This window comes from Spermophilus citellus, assembly GCF_964194105.1.
Source record: "Spermophilus citellus genome assembly, chromosome: 16".
NCBI classification, from domain to species: domain Eukaryota; kingdom Metazoa; phylum Chordata; class Mammalia; order Rodentia; family Sciuridae; genus Spermophilus; species Spermophilus citellus.
Window position 1 is genome coordinate 77,627,173 of NC_138196.1, and position 22,107 is coordinate 77,649,279.

Here is a 22,107-nt window from a genome sequence, read left to right on the forward strand (position 1 = left end):
AGTTGCTTGTGGTCATTAGTAAGTAGTATACAGATGTTTAATTCTAAATATTTTCTTGAACACAGGCATTTTAATAATGAAAAAGAGGCAATAAACTGAACATTTCTATATTATTCCACTGGTCATTATTCAGTGATTTGCAAAATCCTGTGCTGCTTCCTTATCCACATAGTTGTTCATACCTGCTAAATTTGCATACTGGCTCTGAAGCCTAATAGTTATGTGATTTTTCTTCAGCAAGTTATTTACTTTGTCTGAGCATCCCTTTGCTCTTCTCTAAATTGGAAATAATATCTATGTTATATTGGTGTTATAAAGATTAATAGTAGAATTGTATATAAATATTGAGTACATGTACATCATGGTAGTACATATCCCTATGAATTGTTTTCTTTGACATTAGTTCAATGTCTTTGTAGCCATACAAACCGTATTTGTTAATGTCAGTGTCCAGAGATGCACAAGCAAGGGTTGACATTTTCTGTAAATGGCCAGATAGTAAATCTTCAGTCTCCTACTACTTATAGATTGAGCTGGGTCCCAGTAAAATATCATTTACAAAAACAGGCAGTAAGCCAGGCACTGTGGCGCATGCCTGTGATCCCAGCAGTGCAGGGGGCTGAGGCAGGAGGATCTGTAAGTTCAAAGCCAGCCTCAGCAATGGTGGGGCACTAAGCAACTCAGTGAGACCCTGTCTGAAATAAAATATAAAATAGGGCTGGGGGTGTGGCTTAGTGGTCAAGTACCCCTGAGTTCAATCCCTGGTACCCCCTCCCCTCCAAAACAACAGTAACAACAACAACAAAAAACCATGCAGTGGACCATAGCTTTCCAGCCTGTGACTGTGGGTTACTCTTATATTTCTTAATTGTATGGTTCTTTAAAATATATATGTAGATCAATACAGTTACAGTCATGTCTGTACATGATTGTTTCATTGAAATCTTTTATTTGGAACATAATTCTCAAATGGAATTTATAAAATCAATGAGTATCTTTGTAAAGTATCACTACTCTCAAGAACTGAAGGATTTAAAGAATTCAAGGACAATTAATATACCGTAGTTATTTTTAATTATCATTTCTATATACTATCTAAATGTTTCACCTGTCTGAGAGATCATAATATATTTGAGCCCTTCCTTGGCTATCTGATTGTGTCCTATTCTGCAAAAAGAAATAGAGAAGGTAGGTGACAAAAAGGGATGACAATGAGGTAAGATGCTGATATTGTCTTTCCCACCACCATCACCAACAGTTACCATTCCACCCCCAAAAGAAAGTAATTATTTCACCTTCTAAGGATAAGTATGACTGCTGACCCTTTAAAAAGAAAGGGTTTGAAGAAATAAAAGATCCATTCTTTGTAAAATTCTTGGTTTGAATTAGTATATAATATAAACAAAATTTCCCACCATGTTCTAAATAAAATTTGATTAGACCTTTTAAATGCTGCTTTTTTGTTGCAAAATTTGGAAAAGATGTTTCTAAACTCACTGTGGTTAACTTTAATCCACAGCAGGGCACATGGCTAATATTCTGAGAGGAGCTTCTCTCTGTTTATTAACCCCATATTAGACTATTATTTTATGAGATTAATATAGGGTGGGTTTTTAATTTTATTTTATTTTTTCCCATTGTAAAATGCTCTCCTTTTTCTTTTTGCAGCACTAGGGTTCAAACCCCAGGGTCTTACACACGCTAGGCAATCACCCTACTACTGAACTGTACCCATAACAAAATAGCATTTTATTTATTTATTTTTTTAAAAAAGAGAGTTTTTTGTTTTTTTAGTTTTTGGCCGACACAACATCTTTGTTTGTATGTGGTGCTGAGGATCGAACCGGGGCGGCACACATGCCAGGCGAGCACGCTACCGCTTGAGCCACATCCCCAGCCCCAAAACAGCATTTAAAAAAATTTTTTTGTGTGTAGTTGGAGATGGACAGAATTGCCTTTGTTTGCTTATTTTTATGTGGTGCTAAGGATCGAACCCAGTGCCTCACATATGATAGTCAGGCGCTCTGCCACTGAGCTACAGCCCCAGCCCCTCAAAATAGTATTTTTTAATAAATCTTTTTAGGAAAGATTCTCCTTTTAAAAGTTGTTAGTTTTCTTTGGCATTTAATTGTTGGTGATTTGTGAGAATTCAGTTGATGTGTCTGTCATACTGGGCCAAGCATGAAGTTCAGTTTAAGACTCTCTAACATTGTTGTATCACCGTTTGCCTTTTAAAACCATCTTATAGTTGCTTAAATAATCTTAAGATATTCCCAAATATTGATAGTTTTTATTCTACTTAAATTTATATTATCAGCCTAATCCTGTGTATGTAATAGTTTTCTTTTGACTTGAGTGAGTTGTTTAAATGTTCAGAATTCTAAGTGAGTTCTGTTTATTAATTTTTGAGGATAAAATTTGAATTTATGACTATTAAAGTTCCATCTGAAATTATTTTTACATTTTCAATTTTACCCTCATTCTAGTAATAGCTGCCTTAAAAATTTTATAGGTCATTTTTGGGTGTGGGAGTATGGTAGAGCAGTTGCATAGCATGCCTGAAGCCCTGGGTGTGATCCTCAGCATCCAAAAATCGGCAAACCCCAAGTTTCTCAAAGATATATAGTTAGAAGATTAGCAAGATAACTATTATTTTGTATTTGATCATTCTCTCAAAGAATGTTGCAGAAGTTGTTGATTTCTTTGCATTCACAAATTTTAGTAAAATATTAATAAACTATTAATTTATTATTCACTGTGCTTCTGTTAAAACAGTTTTAAATTGGTTACTATGGGGGATTTTTTTCTTTTTTAGTGGATTAAAATATACTTGAAAGAACTTAAAATTCATTGTTTCTGTTGGTGAATTGATACATAGACTTGGAATTTGTCAGGAAACATGCTCAGCTCTGAAGTTAGTGAATTGGAAAACAAACTAATGTCTTTTGTTTTTGTTCTGATTATACAGCAGATATAATTTCTACAGTAGAATTTAATCATTCTGGAGAATTACTAGCAACAGGAGATAAAGGTGGTAGAGTTGTCATCTTTCAACAGGAGCAGGAGGTAAGTGTTTAAAATTTTAATATCTGATTTTCAGTTCCATCTTAACTGGAGCTTGTGTTGCACTGGAGAAGCTCATCAGAGGATGTTGGAATGTTTAAGAAGAGGTGTTTATTTATTGAGTAGAACGTTCAATATATAGATATTCTGGTTCTCTTAGCTTTGTGTGTATATGTATGTGTGTTGTTTCGCTTTAAAAACACAACAGCTTTAATTGTAAAATGATTTGGTTAGAAAAGAGGGTGGAGTGGTTGAATAATCCAAGATTTTAACCAGTTTAGAAACTTTGACCCTTGGTTTTCTCTTAATTCCATAAAGCAAATTTGCTTTGACCTCCTCTCAGCGCTTAGTTTGCTTTATGTAATTGAAGGTGGGAGGCTAGTTAAAAAAGCAGCTCAATTATTTTGATATTAGTTCATACTAAAACTGTTAGTATGTGATTTAAATGTAAAGGTTTAAATGCCAATTGCACGCATATGCATGTAAATAATTTACAAGGGCAGTGCTAGCTTTTTAAAGCAAGTTGATTGGATTTGTTTCCTTTCTCTTAAAGAAAGGAATTTCTCACTGTAGACTCTATAATTAAAGTGCAGTTTTGCTTTGTTTTTCACCTTAGGCACACTGATTGACAGGGTCTCTTACTAAAATTTTATGCTGAACAAAATTTGTCACACTGGATTTTCCTCAACACTCCCTCCATTTGTAGATTAGAGTTTGACCTTTAAAATTAATTGTTATGAAACATCTACCCCTGTCTATCTATAATATTAAAAAAGAATTTAAAGTAATATGGATAAATAATAGATTTTTACAAATAGATGTCTAAATCAACACAGGTTTTAAAGGATTGTGAAATTCCTTAAATAAGCAAAGAATCTAGTAATAATACTACTACTTTGCACTTCTATAGCGCCTTTGACCTGAGGATCTCAAAGTGCTTTACAAACACTAATGAATTAATCCTCACAACACCCCAGTGAGGTAGGTAATTTAATTTTAAAAGAAATGATTAATAGTGTCTGATTAGAAGATGCACAAACACTAAATATGTCTCCTTTATTTATTTATTTTTTAATTTAATTTTATTTTTTTTTTTTGGTTGGAAGAATAAGATATTAAATAAGACTCAAGCTTTGCTTGACAAAGAATGGTCTGGTGGGAAGTGGGTTATTAGTTTTCTGTTACTGTTTTCAAGCAACTAAAAACTTGACCATAGGTATCTTGAAATACTGAAGAGCTGAAATGGGACCTTAGAGGTCATTACAATTTCCCTTTATTGCAAGTGAGAAAGTTAGGATTTAAATAGAACAACCAGAAACCAGAACTTCTGACATGCTTAGTCTTTTCAATGTTTTTTGCTGCCTTTTGTGTTAGATAACCAAAATGTGTTAATTTTATTCTAGTGTAGAGCAGACCTTCCTATAGACGTTCTCTGCCCTTGAAAGTGGTTTTTTTTTTTGTTTGTTTTGTTTTGTTTGGGTTTTTTAAATATTTTTTTAGTTGTGGACACAATATCTTTGTTTATATGTTTGTTTATTTTTAAGAGAATTTTTTAATATTTATTTTTTAGTTTTCGGTGGACACAGCATCTTTATTTTATTTTTATGTGGTGCTGAGGATCGAACCCAGCGCCCCGTGCATGCCAGGCGAACGCGCTACCCCTTGAGCCACATCTCCATCCCTGTTTATTTGTTTTTAATGTGGTGCTGAGATTGGAGTGCCTTCCGCTTGCATGCAGAGCAAGTGATCTATCTACCACTGAGCTACAACCCCAGTCCATTGAATGTGTTAATAGCTCTCTACAGTTAGCCTTTGTTTTAAAGAAAGGAGCTTAGATAAAAGCTTTTATAAATTAATTTTGCTTACCTTTGGTTAATCTCAAAGGATAATACACAGGTTTTACATTCTGAGGATTTCAGAGAGAGTCTTTATTTTCGTTGGGGTTGTTTCACTTTGTTATTTTAAAATATAAGCTGTCTGGATTAAAAATTAACTTGAGAATGAAGTCATTTTCACTTTCAGTAGGTGGAAGTGTGTTCAAGTCAAACCAGATGTGAAAAAAAATGGCTAGAATTTAAGGAAAATGGGTCAAATTTTTCTTTAATAATGGGTTCAATAGGTGTAATCAAAATAATAGTTCAGTGTTTTCCTAAAGATTGTCAATTATATTAGTTTGTAATTAAAGATGCAACTTGTTACTGAAGTTGCTCAGTTTTACTTGTGTTAGAAAATACGGCCCCAAATTTTATATTGAAAAAATAATAATTTCTGCTGGGAGTGGTGGCACACATCCTAGCAACTCCGGAGGCTAAAGCAGGAGAATTGTAGGTTTAAGGTCTGTCTTACCAATTTAGTCAGACCCTGTCTCAAAATAAAAAGGATTGGAGATGTAGCTCAGTGGTAAAGCACCTCTGATTCTATCCCCAGTACCTCCTCTAACCCCCTCCCCCCCCCAAAAAAAAAGGAATAAACATTTCCTGTGATTCTTTACTGAAATCCTACTGAAGATTCTAAAATACTAATATTTCAAATACATACTCTTTTAAGAAGAAATGAGCAGAATGACTTACTTTGGGGGAAGAGTCACTGGTAAGAAAAATTAGGCTTCCTTTATATGTATCTGTCATCCTTAATCTTTTTTAATAATTCAAAATAGGTGGTGCTGGGGTAGTTCATTGGTAGAGCACTTGCCTAATCTTAGTATGGCTCCAATATCCATCTCCAGCACTGCAAAAAATTAAAATCATTGTGTAGAACCTCAGTTAAGTAGCATATATTTTTAAAATTAATTAACACAAATATATTTTTTTAGTGATAGATTAAATAACAATGGTAATGGTTGGATTCTCCCCCCCCCCAAACTTAATCTTGTTAGTAATTGATTTAATGCATTTTTACCTAATTAATTTTCCACATTTTAAAGCCATGTCTTAATACATCCAAGAGTTTCTAATACGCTATTGTCTACAGAATGCCATTGGTTATAATTGTGTGGACTTTACACACTTTGCCTCTAATTGTTGGGCAAAATTTTACGAATTCACGTCTATATATCTGAAATAGTGGTAGCTTGAAAAGTGGAAAGAAACTTACAGATGATCTTCCTATTCTTTAGCTCAATCTCAGGAATAGTTATATAACAAAGTTATATTATTCAGTTTAGTGACACAGTTCTGGGATTAGAATTTGGGTCTCTAATTTTTAGATTAGCTATTTTTTTTAAAAGTCTTGAATTTTTTAAAAAAATAACTTTATTTGTATGTGGTGCTGAGGATAGAACCCAGGGCCTCCCACATGTTAGGGCAGTGTTCTACTGCTGAGCCATGACCCCAGCCCTAGATTAGCTATTAATGTTACACTACTGTGTACGCTGTCACCTGACCCGTGGGTATTTCTTAGTCTCTGGTAATGATATAATACAATGGTGTTTGATCATTGTGACTTTATCCTTTTACCTGTGATAAGATTCCTTGATTTTACTGGGGACCAAAATATCTTCACCACTCTTTTTAGTGCCCTTACTTAAGAAGAGGTCATACACTCTAGCAGAGAACTTGGCACATCCGATTTCAACATCTTTTAACCCATCTTTTCTGATTTGTTTCATCCTTCAGAAATAGCAGGTCTCCTTCCATGTCATCCCATCGAATGTCCATCTGCGTTCTGCTTCTACTGCCTGTACATCTGTCCCCAAACCAAAATGTGAAGAAACTGAGTAGTTATTTAGTGGCTCTTCATTCAGTTCAAGTATATTTCAGACTGATAATTGCTTAATATTTTGACTGCCATTTAATAGTATTTTATTGAATAATAAATGCATTACACAGATTCTCTGTTGTAGAACAGGGTATGTGAGGAAATGGAGGAACAAAGCCAGAGAGCTTTCCCTGAGGTAGTCACAGCCATCATGTGATCAGTAAGTCTAAAATTGTGATAAATAAGCCAGTGTTGTTAGAGCATGTGCTGAAATGGGTGACTCTTTTTTATTTATCTTTACCATTTATGATAGCTTTTGACAAAAAAGAGATGATGGAATTTTTCATTTTTGTTAATGTAAATATTAATGCAATTTTTAGACACTTGAAGAGCTGTAAAATATGTACTTTAGTTTTTAGAGATTTTTTTGTGGTTTATTTGGGTGTTCGGATTAGGTAATGAGCAGTTGTTGAAGAACTTGGTTTCCTGCTGACTCTAGTTTACTCAGACTTTCCATTTTCTTGGAAAGAAAATAAGATAAGTAAGATAAGTGTGGGGCGAGAGTTGGGCTTGAGGAGAAAGTCTAGGTGGGTAAAGTTCCTTTTTGAGTTTCTTTTTATATTCTTTTTGATTCATGTAAGATCTTTGATTCCTGTTTTCTAGGAGTGCTGGTAACTTTCTTGAATTTTCTTCTCTCTTTATTATGTTTTTGTTCTGTTTTGCAATGCTGGGCAAACACTACAAACACACTGCCATTGAACTACATATATCCCCAGACTCTTTCACCTTATTTTCAGACAGTGTTAAGTTGCCCACTCTGGCCTTTAAGTTACAATTCTGCCTCCGCTTCATGAATAGCTGGAATTATAGGCATGTGCCACTGTGCCTGGCTATGCTCTTTTGTTATCTTTTGGGACATTTCCAAAATTGCCTAACAGGATAACGAAGTACCCTTAAGAAAGCATGTTCAGTTGGGTGTGGTGTCGCACACCTGTAATCCCAGTGGCTTGGGAGTCTGAGGCATGGGGATCACAAGTTCAAAGCCAGCCTCAGCAAAAGTGAGGCACTAAGCAACTCAGTATGACGCTGTCTCTAAATAAAATACAAAATAGAGCTGGAGATGTGGATCAGTGGTTGAATGCCCCTGAGTTTAATCCCCAGTACAAAAAAAAAAAAGAAAAAGAAAAAGCATGTTGTTTATTACAAAAGATAATAAGTATTATTAATATGCTGACATCCGTCCTAAATAATTTGGAAAGCTTAGAATGAGTCAACATGCAGTTTAGCAAAATCCAGTATCATTTATACAAAAGATGTTGACTTAGTTTGATGTTTATCTAAGTGTAAGAACAAAATCTGCTTTCAGGTAATGTGGCAGTATTCACTTAGCATGGTTTTTCCTATGTATCAATCAGAATAGCAGATGTAGCAAGGTCCGTGAAGAATGATTGGAGAGATCTAGGCTAAAGGGAAGAGAATACAAATAGAGCTTTGGTGATTAAGGCTTCATGAAGAAAAAGAGATTGATTTATTTTGTATGTAGGAATAAATTCACAAGAGATAGATCCCCTAATTTGTCGGGAATATTGTAGAGAGAATACAAGAGAAACTAAAGAAAACGCCCTTACACTTTGTTTCAAATCAGAGTTCCTATCTACAAAACAAGGTTATTTTTCCAGCTACAAGGTTTTGACCATCTTTATTTTTCATTCATCCATCAACCAAGGCCATGTTTTTCAGAACGTAAAACAATAGAATATCTGGGGCATGTATTTAAAATGCAGATTCCCACACTCCTCCTCCAAATTGCAAAATCAGAATTTGGTGCAGTTATGTAACTTCATCACTTCAGCTTTTTAAAAAGCCTTATGAAAATGTCACCTAATAGAAAAGGTTAAAATTGTCTGCATTACAGTACCAAGATAATGAAAAAAGTTCCAAAATGCATCTTGATGCTTATATTTAAAATACTTCAAAACAGCTTTCTTAAGAATGGAACATAACATTTTTTTTAAAAAGTTCACAAAATCCTAAGTGTGTAATTCATGATTGTTAATAAAACATACTTGAGTAACTCTCCCATGAATCAAGAAGTGGGATATTACCAGCACTCCAGAAGTTGCCTTTTGCCCTCTGTATCCCCCATACCCTCTCCTCCCAAATCAAGCTATGAATTTGTTTTGCCTGTTTTGAACTTTATATGTATATGGCACATTTTACAGAATTTAAAATCTGGAATTTATAGGGTTTTGCAGAGATTTTTTCCCCCATTTAATATTTTTTATTCTTTTTAGTTATACATGACAGTAGAATGTATTTTGACATATGAATACGTGGAGTGTAACTTCCCATTCTTGTGGTTGTACATGATGTGTGGAGTTACCACTGGTTGTGTATTCATATATGAACATCGAAAAGTTATGTCCGATTCATTCTACTGTCTTTCCTATTGCCACTACCCCTGCAATTGTGTGTTAGCATCCATCTATCAGAGAGAACATTCAGCCTTTGGTTTTTTAGGATTGGCTTATTTCACTTAGCATGATTGCCTTTAGTTCCATCCATTTACTGACAAATGACATAATTTCATTCTTCTTTATGGCTGAATAATATTCCACTGTGTATATGTACCACATTTTCTATACCCATTCATCTATTGAAGGACATCTAGGTTGGTTTCATAGCTTAGCTATGGTGTATTGAGCTGCTATAAACATTGATGTGGTTGCGTCACTGTAGTTTGTCGATTTTAAGTCCTTTGGGTGTATGCAGAGGAGTGGGATAACTGGGTCAAATGGTGGTTCTGTTCCAAGTTTTCTGAAGAATCTCCATACTGCTTTCCAGAGTGGTTGCACCAATTTGCAGTACCACCAGCAATGTATGAGTGTACCTTTTCCCCCACATCCTTGCCAACATTTATTGTTACCTGTATTCTTAATAATCACCATCTAACTGTAGTGAGATTAAATCTCAGGGTAGTTTTAATTTTTGCAAAAGTTCTTAACCTTTCTGTGGATTCTTTGGAGAGCCTGGTAAATTTTGTGAACTTCTAATCACATAAAATACATGAGATTATATAGGAAGCCATCTTGAAATTTACTTATCAATCTTTTAAAAAGGGGCTGGGGCTAAGCTCAGTGGCAGAGCACTTGCCTAGCATGTGTGAGACACTGGCTCGATCCCTAGCACCACATTAAAAATAAACAGAGTAAAGGTATTGTGTCCATCTACAACTACAAAAAAAGTTCAAAAATATTTTAGAACACTTTAATACTGTGATTTGTTGCCTACAGCCATAACCAGAGGAAATGTTGGATTTCAGCAATATGAATATGAAAATTTACCCCCACCTCTACCACATTCACGAAATCCCTGGTTTCATTCTATGGATCTTTGAGGGTTAGTCATCCATGAGCCCAAAGTGCAGAACTCTGGAATGCAGTCTCCTTTTACCAGTAAAAAAAAAAAAAATTTAGTTCAGGCAACAGGATTACTTAACTCTGATACCAGATCCCCACATGTCCTTATTCTCAGCCCATAGCTTTGCCTACTTTGACTGGGAAGCAGTAATAATTTGTGTGCCAAATCTAATTTATACAACAAAATAAGAAAACATTTATGCTTTCTATCTATGTCCTGATTTTGTTATAAATTTGAGACTTTAAAAAGTTAGGTAATGCTTCTAAGTTAGGTAATGCTAGTTAAGTAAATAAAAGTTAATTCTCTATAACTTGAGATAATTATTCACACTGCTAGATGCTGGTTATAAAATGGGGGGGCACCTTCTATGTGGTATGAGACTAATTATAAATCACAGAAAAATCTTTAATAGTTATATCTAATGAGAAAGAGATTTAATCCTCAGACTTTAAAATATAGGTTGAGCATCCCTAATCTTAAAATGATAAATCTAACATGCTCTAAACTCTAAAACTTTTTGAGCACCAACACAATACCACAAGCAGAAAATTTCACACCCAACCTCATGTGGTATTTCATACTAAAAAAATGCACACAAGGGCTGGGGTTGTGGCTCAGTGGTAGAGTGCTTGCCTGGCACAATTATCTTAAACTCCATGTATAAGGTATATATGAAACAAATTTTGTGTTTAGACATGAATCCTAACCCCAAGATATTTTATTTTGTATATACCCAAATGTGAAATTTGAAACATTTCTGGTTCCCCAAGCATTTCAAATAAGGATACTCAACCTGTAGTACTCAGCCTATAGTTGCTATTATGAATGACCTCTTCCATAGTCAGTAAATGCCTTATAGGGAATTAAAAAATTGACACTTCAACCGAAAATTTTGAGACTGCTTCTTTCCCCCTTTAGTTACTCTTTTTTACTTCAAGAATAAAAAACCTAGGGCTGGGGATGTGGCTCAAGCGGTAGCGCGCTCGCCTGGCATGTGTGCGGCCCAGGTTCAATCCTCAGCACCACATACCAACAAAGATGTTGTGTCCGCCGAGAACTAAAAAATAAATATTAAAAATTCTCTCTCTCTCTCACTCTCTCTAAAAAAAAAAAAAAAAAAGAATAAGAAACCTAAATCATTCCTTTACATGAATAAAGACCTTTGTGTGTGAAAAAGGCTGATTTTTCTCAGGGAAATTTTTTTTTATTTAATTATATTTCACAACTCAAAACTTTTAGTTTTATATAAGATCCATGTTGCTGGGCATGTAATCCCAGAGGCTCGGGAGGCTGAGGCAGGAGAATTGTGAGTTCAAAGCCAGCCTCAGCAATGGCGAGGCACTAAACAACTCAGTGAGACCCTGTCTCTAAATAAAATACACAATAGGGCTGGGGATGTAGCTTAGTGGTCGAGTGCCCCTGAGTTCAATCCCTCGTACTTCTCCACCCGCCCCATCACCCCCACCAAAAAAAGTTCATGTTTTCTCAGATTGATATATGGATTCTTTGGTTGGAACCTTGAATACAACAAAGTGTGTACTTGGGAGGAACACTTTCTGTTTTTATAACTTCAGGGACAGGGTTTAATAAGCATGTAGTTTGGGGGTTGGCAGAAGACAGAAGGAAGCACTTCACAGAAATTAAAATGGTGAGCCATTGATCTGCAGTATGGATTTAATTGATTATAGTATCATAGAATTTACTTGATCTTCTGGACATTTGGGTCTTTATTGCATCATTATTCATGCATCTTTGAACATGTTCTTTTTTCAGTAGATCACACTATGACTTAAAATTACTAATATTTGAAAGCGTTTAATATTAATAAACTTTGAGGGGCTGGGGATGTGACTCAAGCGGTATCGTGCTCGCCTGGCATGCGTGCGGTCCAGGTTCGATCCTCAGCACTACATACAATGATGTTGTGTCCGCCAAAAATTAAAAAATAAATATTAAAAACTCTCTCTCAAAAAAAAAATAAATAAACAAACAAACTTTGGAATGATGTCCTCCAGAAAAGCTATGTAAGCATGTACTTCTAGTATATGGTTTTTGTTCATTCTTCCAGCACTACAATAGTAGTCATTATCATGTTTTACATTTTTTTGTCAGTTTAAGGGGAAGAAACAACAAGACATAGTGGTGCATGCCTCTAATTCCACCTACTTGGGAGGCTGAGGCAGGAGGAACCAAGTCAGAGGCCAGCCTGTGCAATTTAGCAAGACCCTGTCTCAAAATAAATGAAAAAGGTTCAGTGTTAGAGTACTTGCTTACCACAGGTGAGGCCAGGGGTTCACATTCCCAGCATCACAAGAAAGATGAGGAGGGCATTATTACTTAGTTTTGATTACTAATGTAGTCATATGTGCATATCTGCTAACCATTTTTATGTGAATTCTCTGTTTATGACCTTTGGCATCTTTTAGGAGAAGTGTTAATAGTTTTCCTAAGGGTTTTTAAAGACGTCTTATACATGAAAGACATTTGCCTGTTGCCCTATGGTAGTTCTGTTGTGTTGTTTTGCTTTAAGGAACCTCTTATAGTGGCTCCATAGTGTTTTCCATAGTGGCTACACTGTGTATGTGGTATATTTTTAACATCATTAACTAAACATACTTAGAAAAATACACAGAACACTAGTACTTTTTCAATAACAAATATCTAGATTGTCTCAAAGTAAATAGGACTGGGCTGGGCATAGTGGCACATGACTGTAATCCTAGCAACCTGGGAGCCTGGGACAGGATGATCACAAGTTCATGGCCAGCCTCGATAACATAAGGAGGCCCTCAGCAACTTAGTGAGACCCTGTCTCAAAAAAGACTGGGGATGTAGCTCAGTGGTAAAGCACCCCAGGGATCAATCCCAAGTAATCCACTTCACCACTAAAAAGTGTCATGATCCTCTGTGATGTAAGAGTTTGTTTCTTAAACAAAACCCAGAAAACTTCTTTGATTTCGGTGATGTCTTGTTTGAGTGGCACAGTGTTGAGCACACAAGATTGTTTTTCTTCACATTCACTCACCATACTTGATTCATGCAGAGAACAGTGCTGTCCTGATCATTATAATCTAAAGGCCTCTGGCCAAGTTGTAGGAAAGTCTTATGCTGGCTGAGGGCTCAGCTCTCCCAGTCTGCTGTACATCTGTTTTCTGTTACTGCTCCTGTCATCTCTGCTGTTAGTCTTTGTCCTATGGGTATGTTAGGAATTCTTCTCTAACTTTAGTGGTGTTTCAGGAGAGGAGTGACATCTTTCAACTTTTTAGACACAATTTTCTCCTTGTGTGATGTATTTGTGATGTATTTTTGTTTCCTGTTGTGAATAGATGGTGCTTCTTGCAGTCCATTGCAGTTGCCCAACTCCTTGAGATTTTTGTTTCAACCCATGCCGCTGTTCTTGAGTTTTCAGAAGGATTTTCTTCTTTTGTTTCTGAACATATTTTCATACATTGTACTTTCTTTACTCCAAAAAATATATTGTATGTTTCGCCCTTGCTTTTTACATTGGTGACCTGAGTTGTATGGACCTTGATCAGTTTTTGCTTTTCACTCAAGTTTAACTTATGCAAGTTATTTGAAGGTGGGGATTCTGTGTTAAATCTCTGTCCCACCTGGATCTTAGTTAACATGGTACTATAGACTATAGTCCCTTAGACAAGTGTTTAGTAAGTGTTTAATGAAAAGACAAAGTTCAAAACAGAATATTTATATAAAAAATTGAATTGCTGCTTTATATATTGCAGTTTTTTAGTGTATAATGAAAAATCTTGTGAGACTGGGTGAGTAATTTTAGGTGTAAAATTTACGGCATTTCTTCTGAAGTGATATTAAGTGTATATATTTAATGGATTAGATATTAGGTGATCTAATATGGAGTGTAAGTATGGTAATGAGACCAAAACTCTGAATATGATTTTTATTACTCCCTGCAAATCTCCAAGGTGGCTTAAGTTCTGTGGTACACTTTGTATTAATGTCAGCAAACCTACTCCCTAATAATTGATACTGTTATCCAAGGACTCCAATATAATTGTGTCCATGAATGAGCAGTCCATATCATCAAGTTATTGGGGGAAAAAATAACCTGAAACTTAATTTAATAAAGGTTTTCTTTTGATATGGAGACTAATAATAGGATTTCTTCTTCTTTTTTTTTTTTTTTTTTTGATGGTGCCTGGGATAGAACCCAGGGCCTCAGACACAATAGGCAAATGCTGATGAGTGAGCTTAAACAATTCACTTGATAACTCATGTTTATTTAAAATAGTGATCCATCGGTAATAACCAGTTATTCTTTGTTTTAAACTATTTTTCCATTGGTTCTTTTTTGAACAATTTTTTTGATTGGCTATTTAATTATGTAGTCAGAAGATGAAATTGTAAATATTATTATAATTCTCATTTTTTACTGAGGTATTAAGTGTTAACTGAAAAAGTTTACAAGTAGTACCTTTATCAAACAATTTAAATTATATATTTTCAAGCTTATACTAAATGAAATAAATAATCAGTATGTATAAGGCTTATAAGAAGATAAGAAGGGTAGTTTAAGGGAGGGTAAGCACTTGTTGGTGGGATGGGAAGGGCGTTGCTGGCTAATGCTGAATGTATATTTAATCAGTAGCCATGTTCTGTGTAACAGTGGTCTTGGGATAGCCTGTTGAATCTGTATCTTCTGCCTCCCTCTTTTCACATAAATGCAATGAGGTCATTGCATTTCTGAGAACTCTTAAGGCTTTTCAGCAGTGAAATAATCAAAAGACAGGCATCAGAAAGGATAAGGGAAAAAACATTAAATAACAGGTAGGAATTGACTCCCTAAGGTAGACAAAGTATAGCCTCAGCCAGCTTTTTCTGAGCAAGCTTTAAAAAAAGAAAAATCTGGTTTTTTGATAAACTTTGTAATTATAGATGCTCAGGATTGTTGTTTTTATCAGTATGACTCCAGACTATCTAATGTGTAATTGTAAATTAGTAATTTGATTAATCCACTCCTTGCCTATTGAATGAAGCTTATTTATTGAGCTTTAGTCCCCCCCTCAAAGCTTTCTTATTTATTCCTTGACGACCTTTAAATGAAGAAAACAGAATATAATTGTATTTAAGATAAAGCTAACTAATGGAATATCCAGAATTTGCAGGATGTGTTGAAATTGATTACATATTATTTTGAAATATTAATCAACAATGATCCAAATATTTTTGTTTTCATTTTAGAACAAAATACAGTCTCATAGCAGAGGAGAATATAATGTTTACAGCACCTTCCAGAGCCATGAACCAGAATTTGACTACTTGAAAAGTTTAGAAATAGAAGAAAAGATCAACAAAATTAGGTGGTTACCCCAGAAAAATGCTGCTCAGTTTTTATTGTCTACCAATGGTAAGTGCATATCTCCTCTTCAATGCCTACTGCTTGAATCAGTCTCACAGGGCTGCTCACCTTTTCCATGAGGACTCATAAGAGTTCTCTGTGAGAGACATTAAGAAACTTTACCCCCTCCCTCCCTCTCTCCCCCCGCCCCTCTCAATTTTTAGATTCTCGAGTACCAGTTATTTAATGCATGTCCCATTTGTAGTGAAAATAACAAGCTGCTTCACCATTGGGTTAGGTTGGTGCTATTTTTGTCACTGTTCAACTTCGTAGCTTTGTGCAAGTTACTAATACTCAGTTGAATTTTCCTCATCAGTAAACTAGAGACGGTAATGTCTGTATTATAGTATTATTGTATTAAATTTAACAACTTTGCTTACATAAGGAGTATGTTAATTTCCTTTCCTCCTCCTTTCTAAGTGTACCTAAGTTCTATTGTATGCTGGTTAGAGTTGACTTTACAATTTGAAGCCCTTTATGACAAGTTAAGTATTGGAAAATTTCCTTTTGTTCCTTTGTATTTTTTTCCCTGTAAATCACTGTTGGCTTACCCGTGGTATCTTGGCTGTAAAGAGAGTCATTACAGTGATTTGAGGAGATATTTCAGAAACCAGATAGCAAGTGTATTAGAATTTTAGATTTTAAATTTTAAATCTGTTTTGAGACTGGAACAAGGGTTGGGAGAAACATCTCATTTTCCCAGCCCCCTTGCTATTTTTTTTTTTTTTTTATTGGTTGTTCACAACATTACAAAGCTCTTGACATATCATATTTCATACATTAGAATCAAGTGGGTTATGAACTCCCAATTTTACCCCAAATGCAGATTGCAGAATCACGTCGGTTACACATCCACAATTTTACATAATGCCCTATTAGTAATTGTTGTATTCTGCTACCTTTCCTATCCCCTACTATCCCCCCTCCCCTTCCCTCACATCTTCTCAGCCCCCTTGCTATTAATAGGAGAAATTCTAGCACCTAGACCTCAGCATTTGCAGAGTATAAACTCAAGTGGCTTCTGTAGTAACATGCTAATGACATTGAATGCCCCTTCATCCAGTTTATGCCTCATAGCCCTTTTATACTGAAATCTTAGAAATGTGGTGAACAAAATATTGCAACTCCTGATGCCATTTTACCTCCTCTTAGGGAACCATTTTTCTTATCAGAGCTCTCTATATCAGCCTGTTGAATCTGTATCTTCTGCCTCTCCCTCTTTTCACATAAACTGCATTGTCCTCTCACTAAAAATAAAGTAACTAAAGCCTAACTCACGGCATCATAGGTGGAAGTAGTACGTTTACTTCTGTTATGTGTTGGCTTCTAATTTTTTTTTGTTTTAATGTATATGGCAAAGTAAATTATTCTAAGACTCACTTTCATTGATGTAAAGGAATGCAGATTCCTAGTTTGAAAAGTAAAATAGCAATTGCGGTCATGAAGTATTGGAATATTCATAATAATTTTTGGCAGCTCATTTCTTATAGACTATATCATTTTATTTTTTACAAAAGAAAGTTTTAAGTGTAGACTGAAGTAGAGAGAATAGTATAATGAAGCCCACATGCCTGTCTTCCAGTTTCAGCAGTTGTCAGTACTTCTTCCTTGTTATTTGGAAGCAAATGCCATTTCAACTCATGTGGATTAAATTTTAACTATCCTTCACTTCTTTTTATGTCTACTTGTGTTCTGTAGAGCCTTTGTTGTGCTCCTCTGGAAACATAATCACCAGATGAGCCTTTCTAGACCCTAAATGTTATAAAAACTCAGTGGCGAGAGAGGCCGCTAGAAATTCCAGTGGCTGGATCAGGAGTGTATGACTCTGTAGTTTTTATTAACAGTATCTCCCAAATAGATTTAGTACATAAATTTAAACTTGCAAAGTTTTTGACTAGTGTTACAAATTATCTGAAGGCACTATACAGTGAGTACATTGTAAATTTTTATCTTGATGAATTCTAAATGAAACACAAATATATTGAGAATGCATTATTTTGTTTGTGCGTGTGCTAAAAGTAGTACTTAAAAAATAGGATCAAGGTGGGAGGATAAACTTGGCATGGGCGTTTTCTAAGCTGTTGTGCCTGGGTGATAGCATGCAGAAAGGATAGAGGAAGGAGTAAGACTTAAGCTACATCTGAAATGTTTATTTAAAAGGACAAAAATGCAGGTCAGGAGAAATAACATTTGATAAATCTGAGTGAGATTTTTATTTTGCGTGTTTTTTTTTCTGTGAGAATTAGCATAATACCCACTCCATACCCCAGTGTAAGGGGTCTTTATAGTCATAAAAATAAGTTCAAAACTACTACTATGGGATATAGTGAACTCACCTAAAATTCAAATGTTTTTATTCTTTTTTTTTTCCCCCATCTTTTGCCTTTCTCTGATGTGTGTGTGGGGTGGGGGGACACACCCGGGATTGAATCCAGCTGCCCTTAACCACTGAATCATATCCCCAGCCCTTTTTATTTTTTTATTTTGAGACAGGGCTTACAGTCTCCCTAAGTTGGTGAGGCAGCTTTGAACCTGCAACCCTCTTCCCCTAGCCTTCTGAGCCCCTGGGTTTACAGGTGTATACCACCATACCTAGCTTCTCTGATTCCTTTTTTATGCTTCCATATTTTGAAAACATCTGACCAGCCTGTTGGCCATGAGTCTTAAATATACAAATATTAGCGAATTGCACTCAGAAGTAGGTTGTTCTCAAAGCTTTTTGAGTTTTAGACAATAGCTGCATTCCCACAAAGGAGGGCTTGGTGGCATGTTTCTCTGCTCTCTTTGTGTTTGGCAGATGGACCCCAGAGACTTTGGGCTTCTAGAATTTTTAATTATTTGGCAGTTTTAGTGGAAGTTATGGAAGGAGCAGATCTCATTGAGAATCTAAAAATCCTCTCCTTGAAAGATCTTACATAATCTTTCAAGTCTTTAGGTAGTTTGTTTTTAGGGTGTTTTCCCCCCTGTAATACTGCAAGGAACATAACTGATTTCATCTCTTCTAAATGTTTGATAAAGTATATTGTAATTTTTAAAAATCTGGATTGTCATTAAAGATCATTTAAACAGGCCATAAGACAGCTGTAGGGATGGGTAACAGGGTTGTCATCTTTATTATCAGTGATTTCAGATATTTATTTGTCCCAGAATATAGAATTTAGGCAGTACTTCTGTCTAAATTATATAAATATGGCTGGGGTTGTGGCTCAGTGGCAAAGCGCTTGCCTCTCACATGTGAGGCACTGGGTTCAATTCTCAGACCACATAAAAATAAGTTAACAAAATAAAAATATTGTGTTTATATATAACTTAAAAAAATAGTTACATGTTAAAAAATATATAAATATACACACTAAATAGTACATAGGAAACACATAGAACTTAGCTGCAAGAGAATTGTAAACAAGATTACATAGAATTTAGAAGGAATAGATTGTTGTTTTGTTTTGTTTTTGAGAAGGGCATCTACAGGAACAAACACTCTTTAAAACAAAGGAAATAAAGATTACCAGGCTAGAGATTCACTGGTATCTCTCTCTAGAAATTGTTTTTGCATTGCTTTTATAAAATGGCTCTAAGTGTGAACTGAACTTAATGACTCACTTCCAAAGAATAGAGTGTGTGTGTGTGTGTGGGGGGGGTGTGCTTGTGTGTTAGGGAAGCCTAGTTTTGACAAACCTACCAAAGTTGCATAAGATGCTGGCATCAGAGCAATCTGGGGGAAGGGTATATGGGAATACTACTGTCTTTGCAACTTTTTTCTAAGTCTAAACTGAAATCCAAAATAAAAGTTTATTTTTAGGGTTTGGGGATTTAGCTCAGTGGCTGAGCACTTCTTTGATATGCTCAAGGCTTTGAGTTCAGTCTTGTGTCCTGGGTCAGGGGAAGGGGAGAGGGGACAAGATAACTGTAAAGTTTATTCAGAAATTTTGTCTTGAAGGAATTGGGGCATATGCTTTCAATCAATTTTTTTTTTGTTTTTGTTTTGGGGAGCTTTTTCACACTTAGGAATCCCTGACACAGGGGAAAGACATATTTAAATGGAGGCATCTGGGGCTATGAAGGAATCTGTGGATCTTTGATAAGATATGCTTAGATGGGGCTGGGGATGTGGCTCAAGCGGTAGCGCGCTCGCCTGGCATGCGTGCGGCCCGGGTTCGATCCTCAGCACCACATACCAACAGAGATGTTGTGTCCACCGAGAACTAAAAAATAAATATTAAAAAAAAAAAGATATGCTTAGAGAATGGACTGAGGGAGAGATGCCTTGCCATTCCAGTTGTAAATAATAAGCAATGAGAAGGAAGTTTATCGTTCACTCTCTTTGATTTTTTTGAATTAGATACTGAGCATATTTGTATACCTATTTATGTGTATATGTAGATGTGTTTACATACATACAGTTTTTCCCTTGTAGTTTTTAAAAAAATATCTTTAATATTTATTTATTTATTTTTATGTGGTGCTGAGGATCCAATCCAGGGCCTCACACTTGTGAGGCAAGTTCGCTACCACTGAGTTACAGCCCCCAGCCTCTACCATGAAGTTTTAATTCTTTAAAGGATTGAGATCTGGCTGTGGCTTGACTTGAATAGCACATGGAATTTGTATGATTGCCATTAATATATAAATTTGTAATTTTTGTGTATGTTTTTTTACGTGATAATTAGAATTTTTGTTAGATAAAGGATTTAAAAAAATCTTTTGGGTGAAATGTAAAATTATCTCTTAAAATTATTTATTAGTATCATTTATTTTTGAGGACTTTTATTATTCTTTCCTCAGATAAAACAATAAAATTATGGAAAATCAGTGAAAGGGATAAAAGACCAGAAGGCTATAATTTGAAAGAGGAAGATGGAAGGTATAGAGATCCTACTACAGTTACTACACTACGAGTAAGTACTTAAAAAATGATTCAGATGGATAGGATTTTATGTTCATACCACGTATAGCCTAGATTCTGAACAGAATAGGAATAACTGCAATTACAATTCTCAGCCCCCACCAGCAATTCTGTAACAAGGTAAGACATTGAGTTACTCTCATTTAAAGATAGAAACTGAACTAAACAGAGGTCTTGTTGTAGTCAGGGTCAGAACTAGGACTAAAACACAAGGGCATTTTATACTGTACCACTGCTCTTTTTCATAGTTGGAATGTCGAAGATTAAATTTGAAGATTCATTTTTCTTCAGAGATCAAAAAAGTGCAAAGGGACTATATGCTTTAGTTGTAACTTAAAAAATACTATGTGCTATGATTTAATTTATTTTTTTAACCTCATTAATTTGAACCACAAATATTTAGTATCTTTCAAGTAAATGGTTGAAACAAAGAAGGCAAATTGTCCACATTGTTTTCTTTTTATTTCCATTTCAAATGGAAAAGATCAGCATCAGTTGCTTTTTAAGTCTGTAATATTATTGCTATTTTATGTTCTCACAAACTAAAATAATGAAGTGTTCTGAACTTTCACTGCTTAATGAACATACTGTAAATTCTGTTTGGTTTTTTTTTTCATGTGTTATTGACAGGTGCCAGTCTTTAGACCTATGGATCTAATGGTCGAGGCTAGTCCACGAAGAATATTTGCCAATGCTCATACATACCACATCAACTCAATTTCTATAAATAGTGATTATGAAACTTATTTATCTGCTGATGATTTGCGGATTAATCTTTGGCATCTGGAAATTACAGACAGAAGTTTTAGTATCCACTTTATTTTGGTTTTGGTATTTGGTAAAGAAAGCATATTATGCCCATATTAAATTCATCTTATTCTTTCATATATTTGATTTCTTTTTAAAATATATCTTTTAATATAGGTGGCATCTTATTTTTTCCATGTATTTAAGTGACAACACAGGGGAAAAGTTACTTGATAAAGATAAATGGCTTGATGAATTGATTTCAAAATTGATTCATGGAATTTTAAGATATTTTTGTATGTATGAAAATAGGAATTTGGTTTTTTAATAATTGAGTTTTTGGTTGAAAAAATTATTGAGTATTATATTTGAAATTTTAATTATAAAAATATTTTCATTAATGTTGGAAAAGGAAATTCATGTATGTTATGATGAAAGATGATATAATGTCAAAAGAAGTTATCCAAACCCTATTTTTGCTCTTTATAACAACCTCCTGAAATTTTCCTGTATATATGTATGTGATATATCAACCTGTATACCTGTGCACATTCATATAATATAGATATAAATATAGAAATATATTTCTTTTTTAACCTTGATCAGTGGTAGTTGTCTATGTATTTTTCAAATAGTTTATTGTTTCAAAAATTAAAAAATCTTTCTCATAATTCATACTCTATCAATAGTATAGAAGAGCCTATTTTTCTGTGTCTTTACCAGTCTTTGAGAAAAAGTCTTTCGTCAGGTTGGGATTTGGCTCAGAGGTAGAGCGCTCTCCTACCATGCATGAGGCACTGGGCTCCATCCTTAGCACCACATAAAAATAAAAATATTGTTATAGCTAAAAATAAATATTTTTAAAAAAGAGACTTTTTCTTCTTTTTATTTTAATGAGTTG

General features: G+C 34.8%; 1 protein-coding gene across 4 annotated transcripts in view; it reads left to right on the forward strand.

Moving 5' to 3' along the window:
* Window positions 1–22,107, forward strand: part of PPP2R2A (protein phosphatase 2 regulatory subunit Balpha) — a 69,093-nt gene that overhangs the window by 37,108 nt on the left and 9,878 nt on the right. For all 4 annotated transcript variants that reach the window (XM_081269622.1, XM_081269620.1, XM_081269619.1 and 1 more), the window contains 4 exons: window positions 2,969–3,066; window positions 15,397–15,562; window positions 20,339–20,451; window positions 21,090–21,267. In XM_081269622.1, coding sequence (XP_081125748.1) covers window positions 2,969–3,066; window positions 15,397–15,562; window positions 20,339–20,451; window positions 21,090–21,267 — 555 coding nt within the window. The remainder of the gene's footprint in view (window positions 1–2,968; window positions 3,067–15,396; window positions 15,563–20,338; window positions 20,452–21,089; window positions 21,268–22,107) is intronic.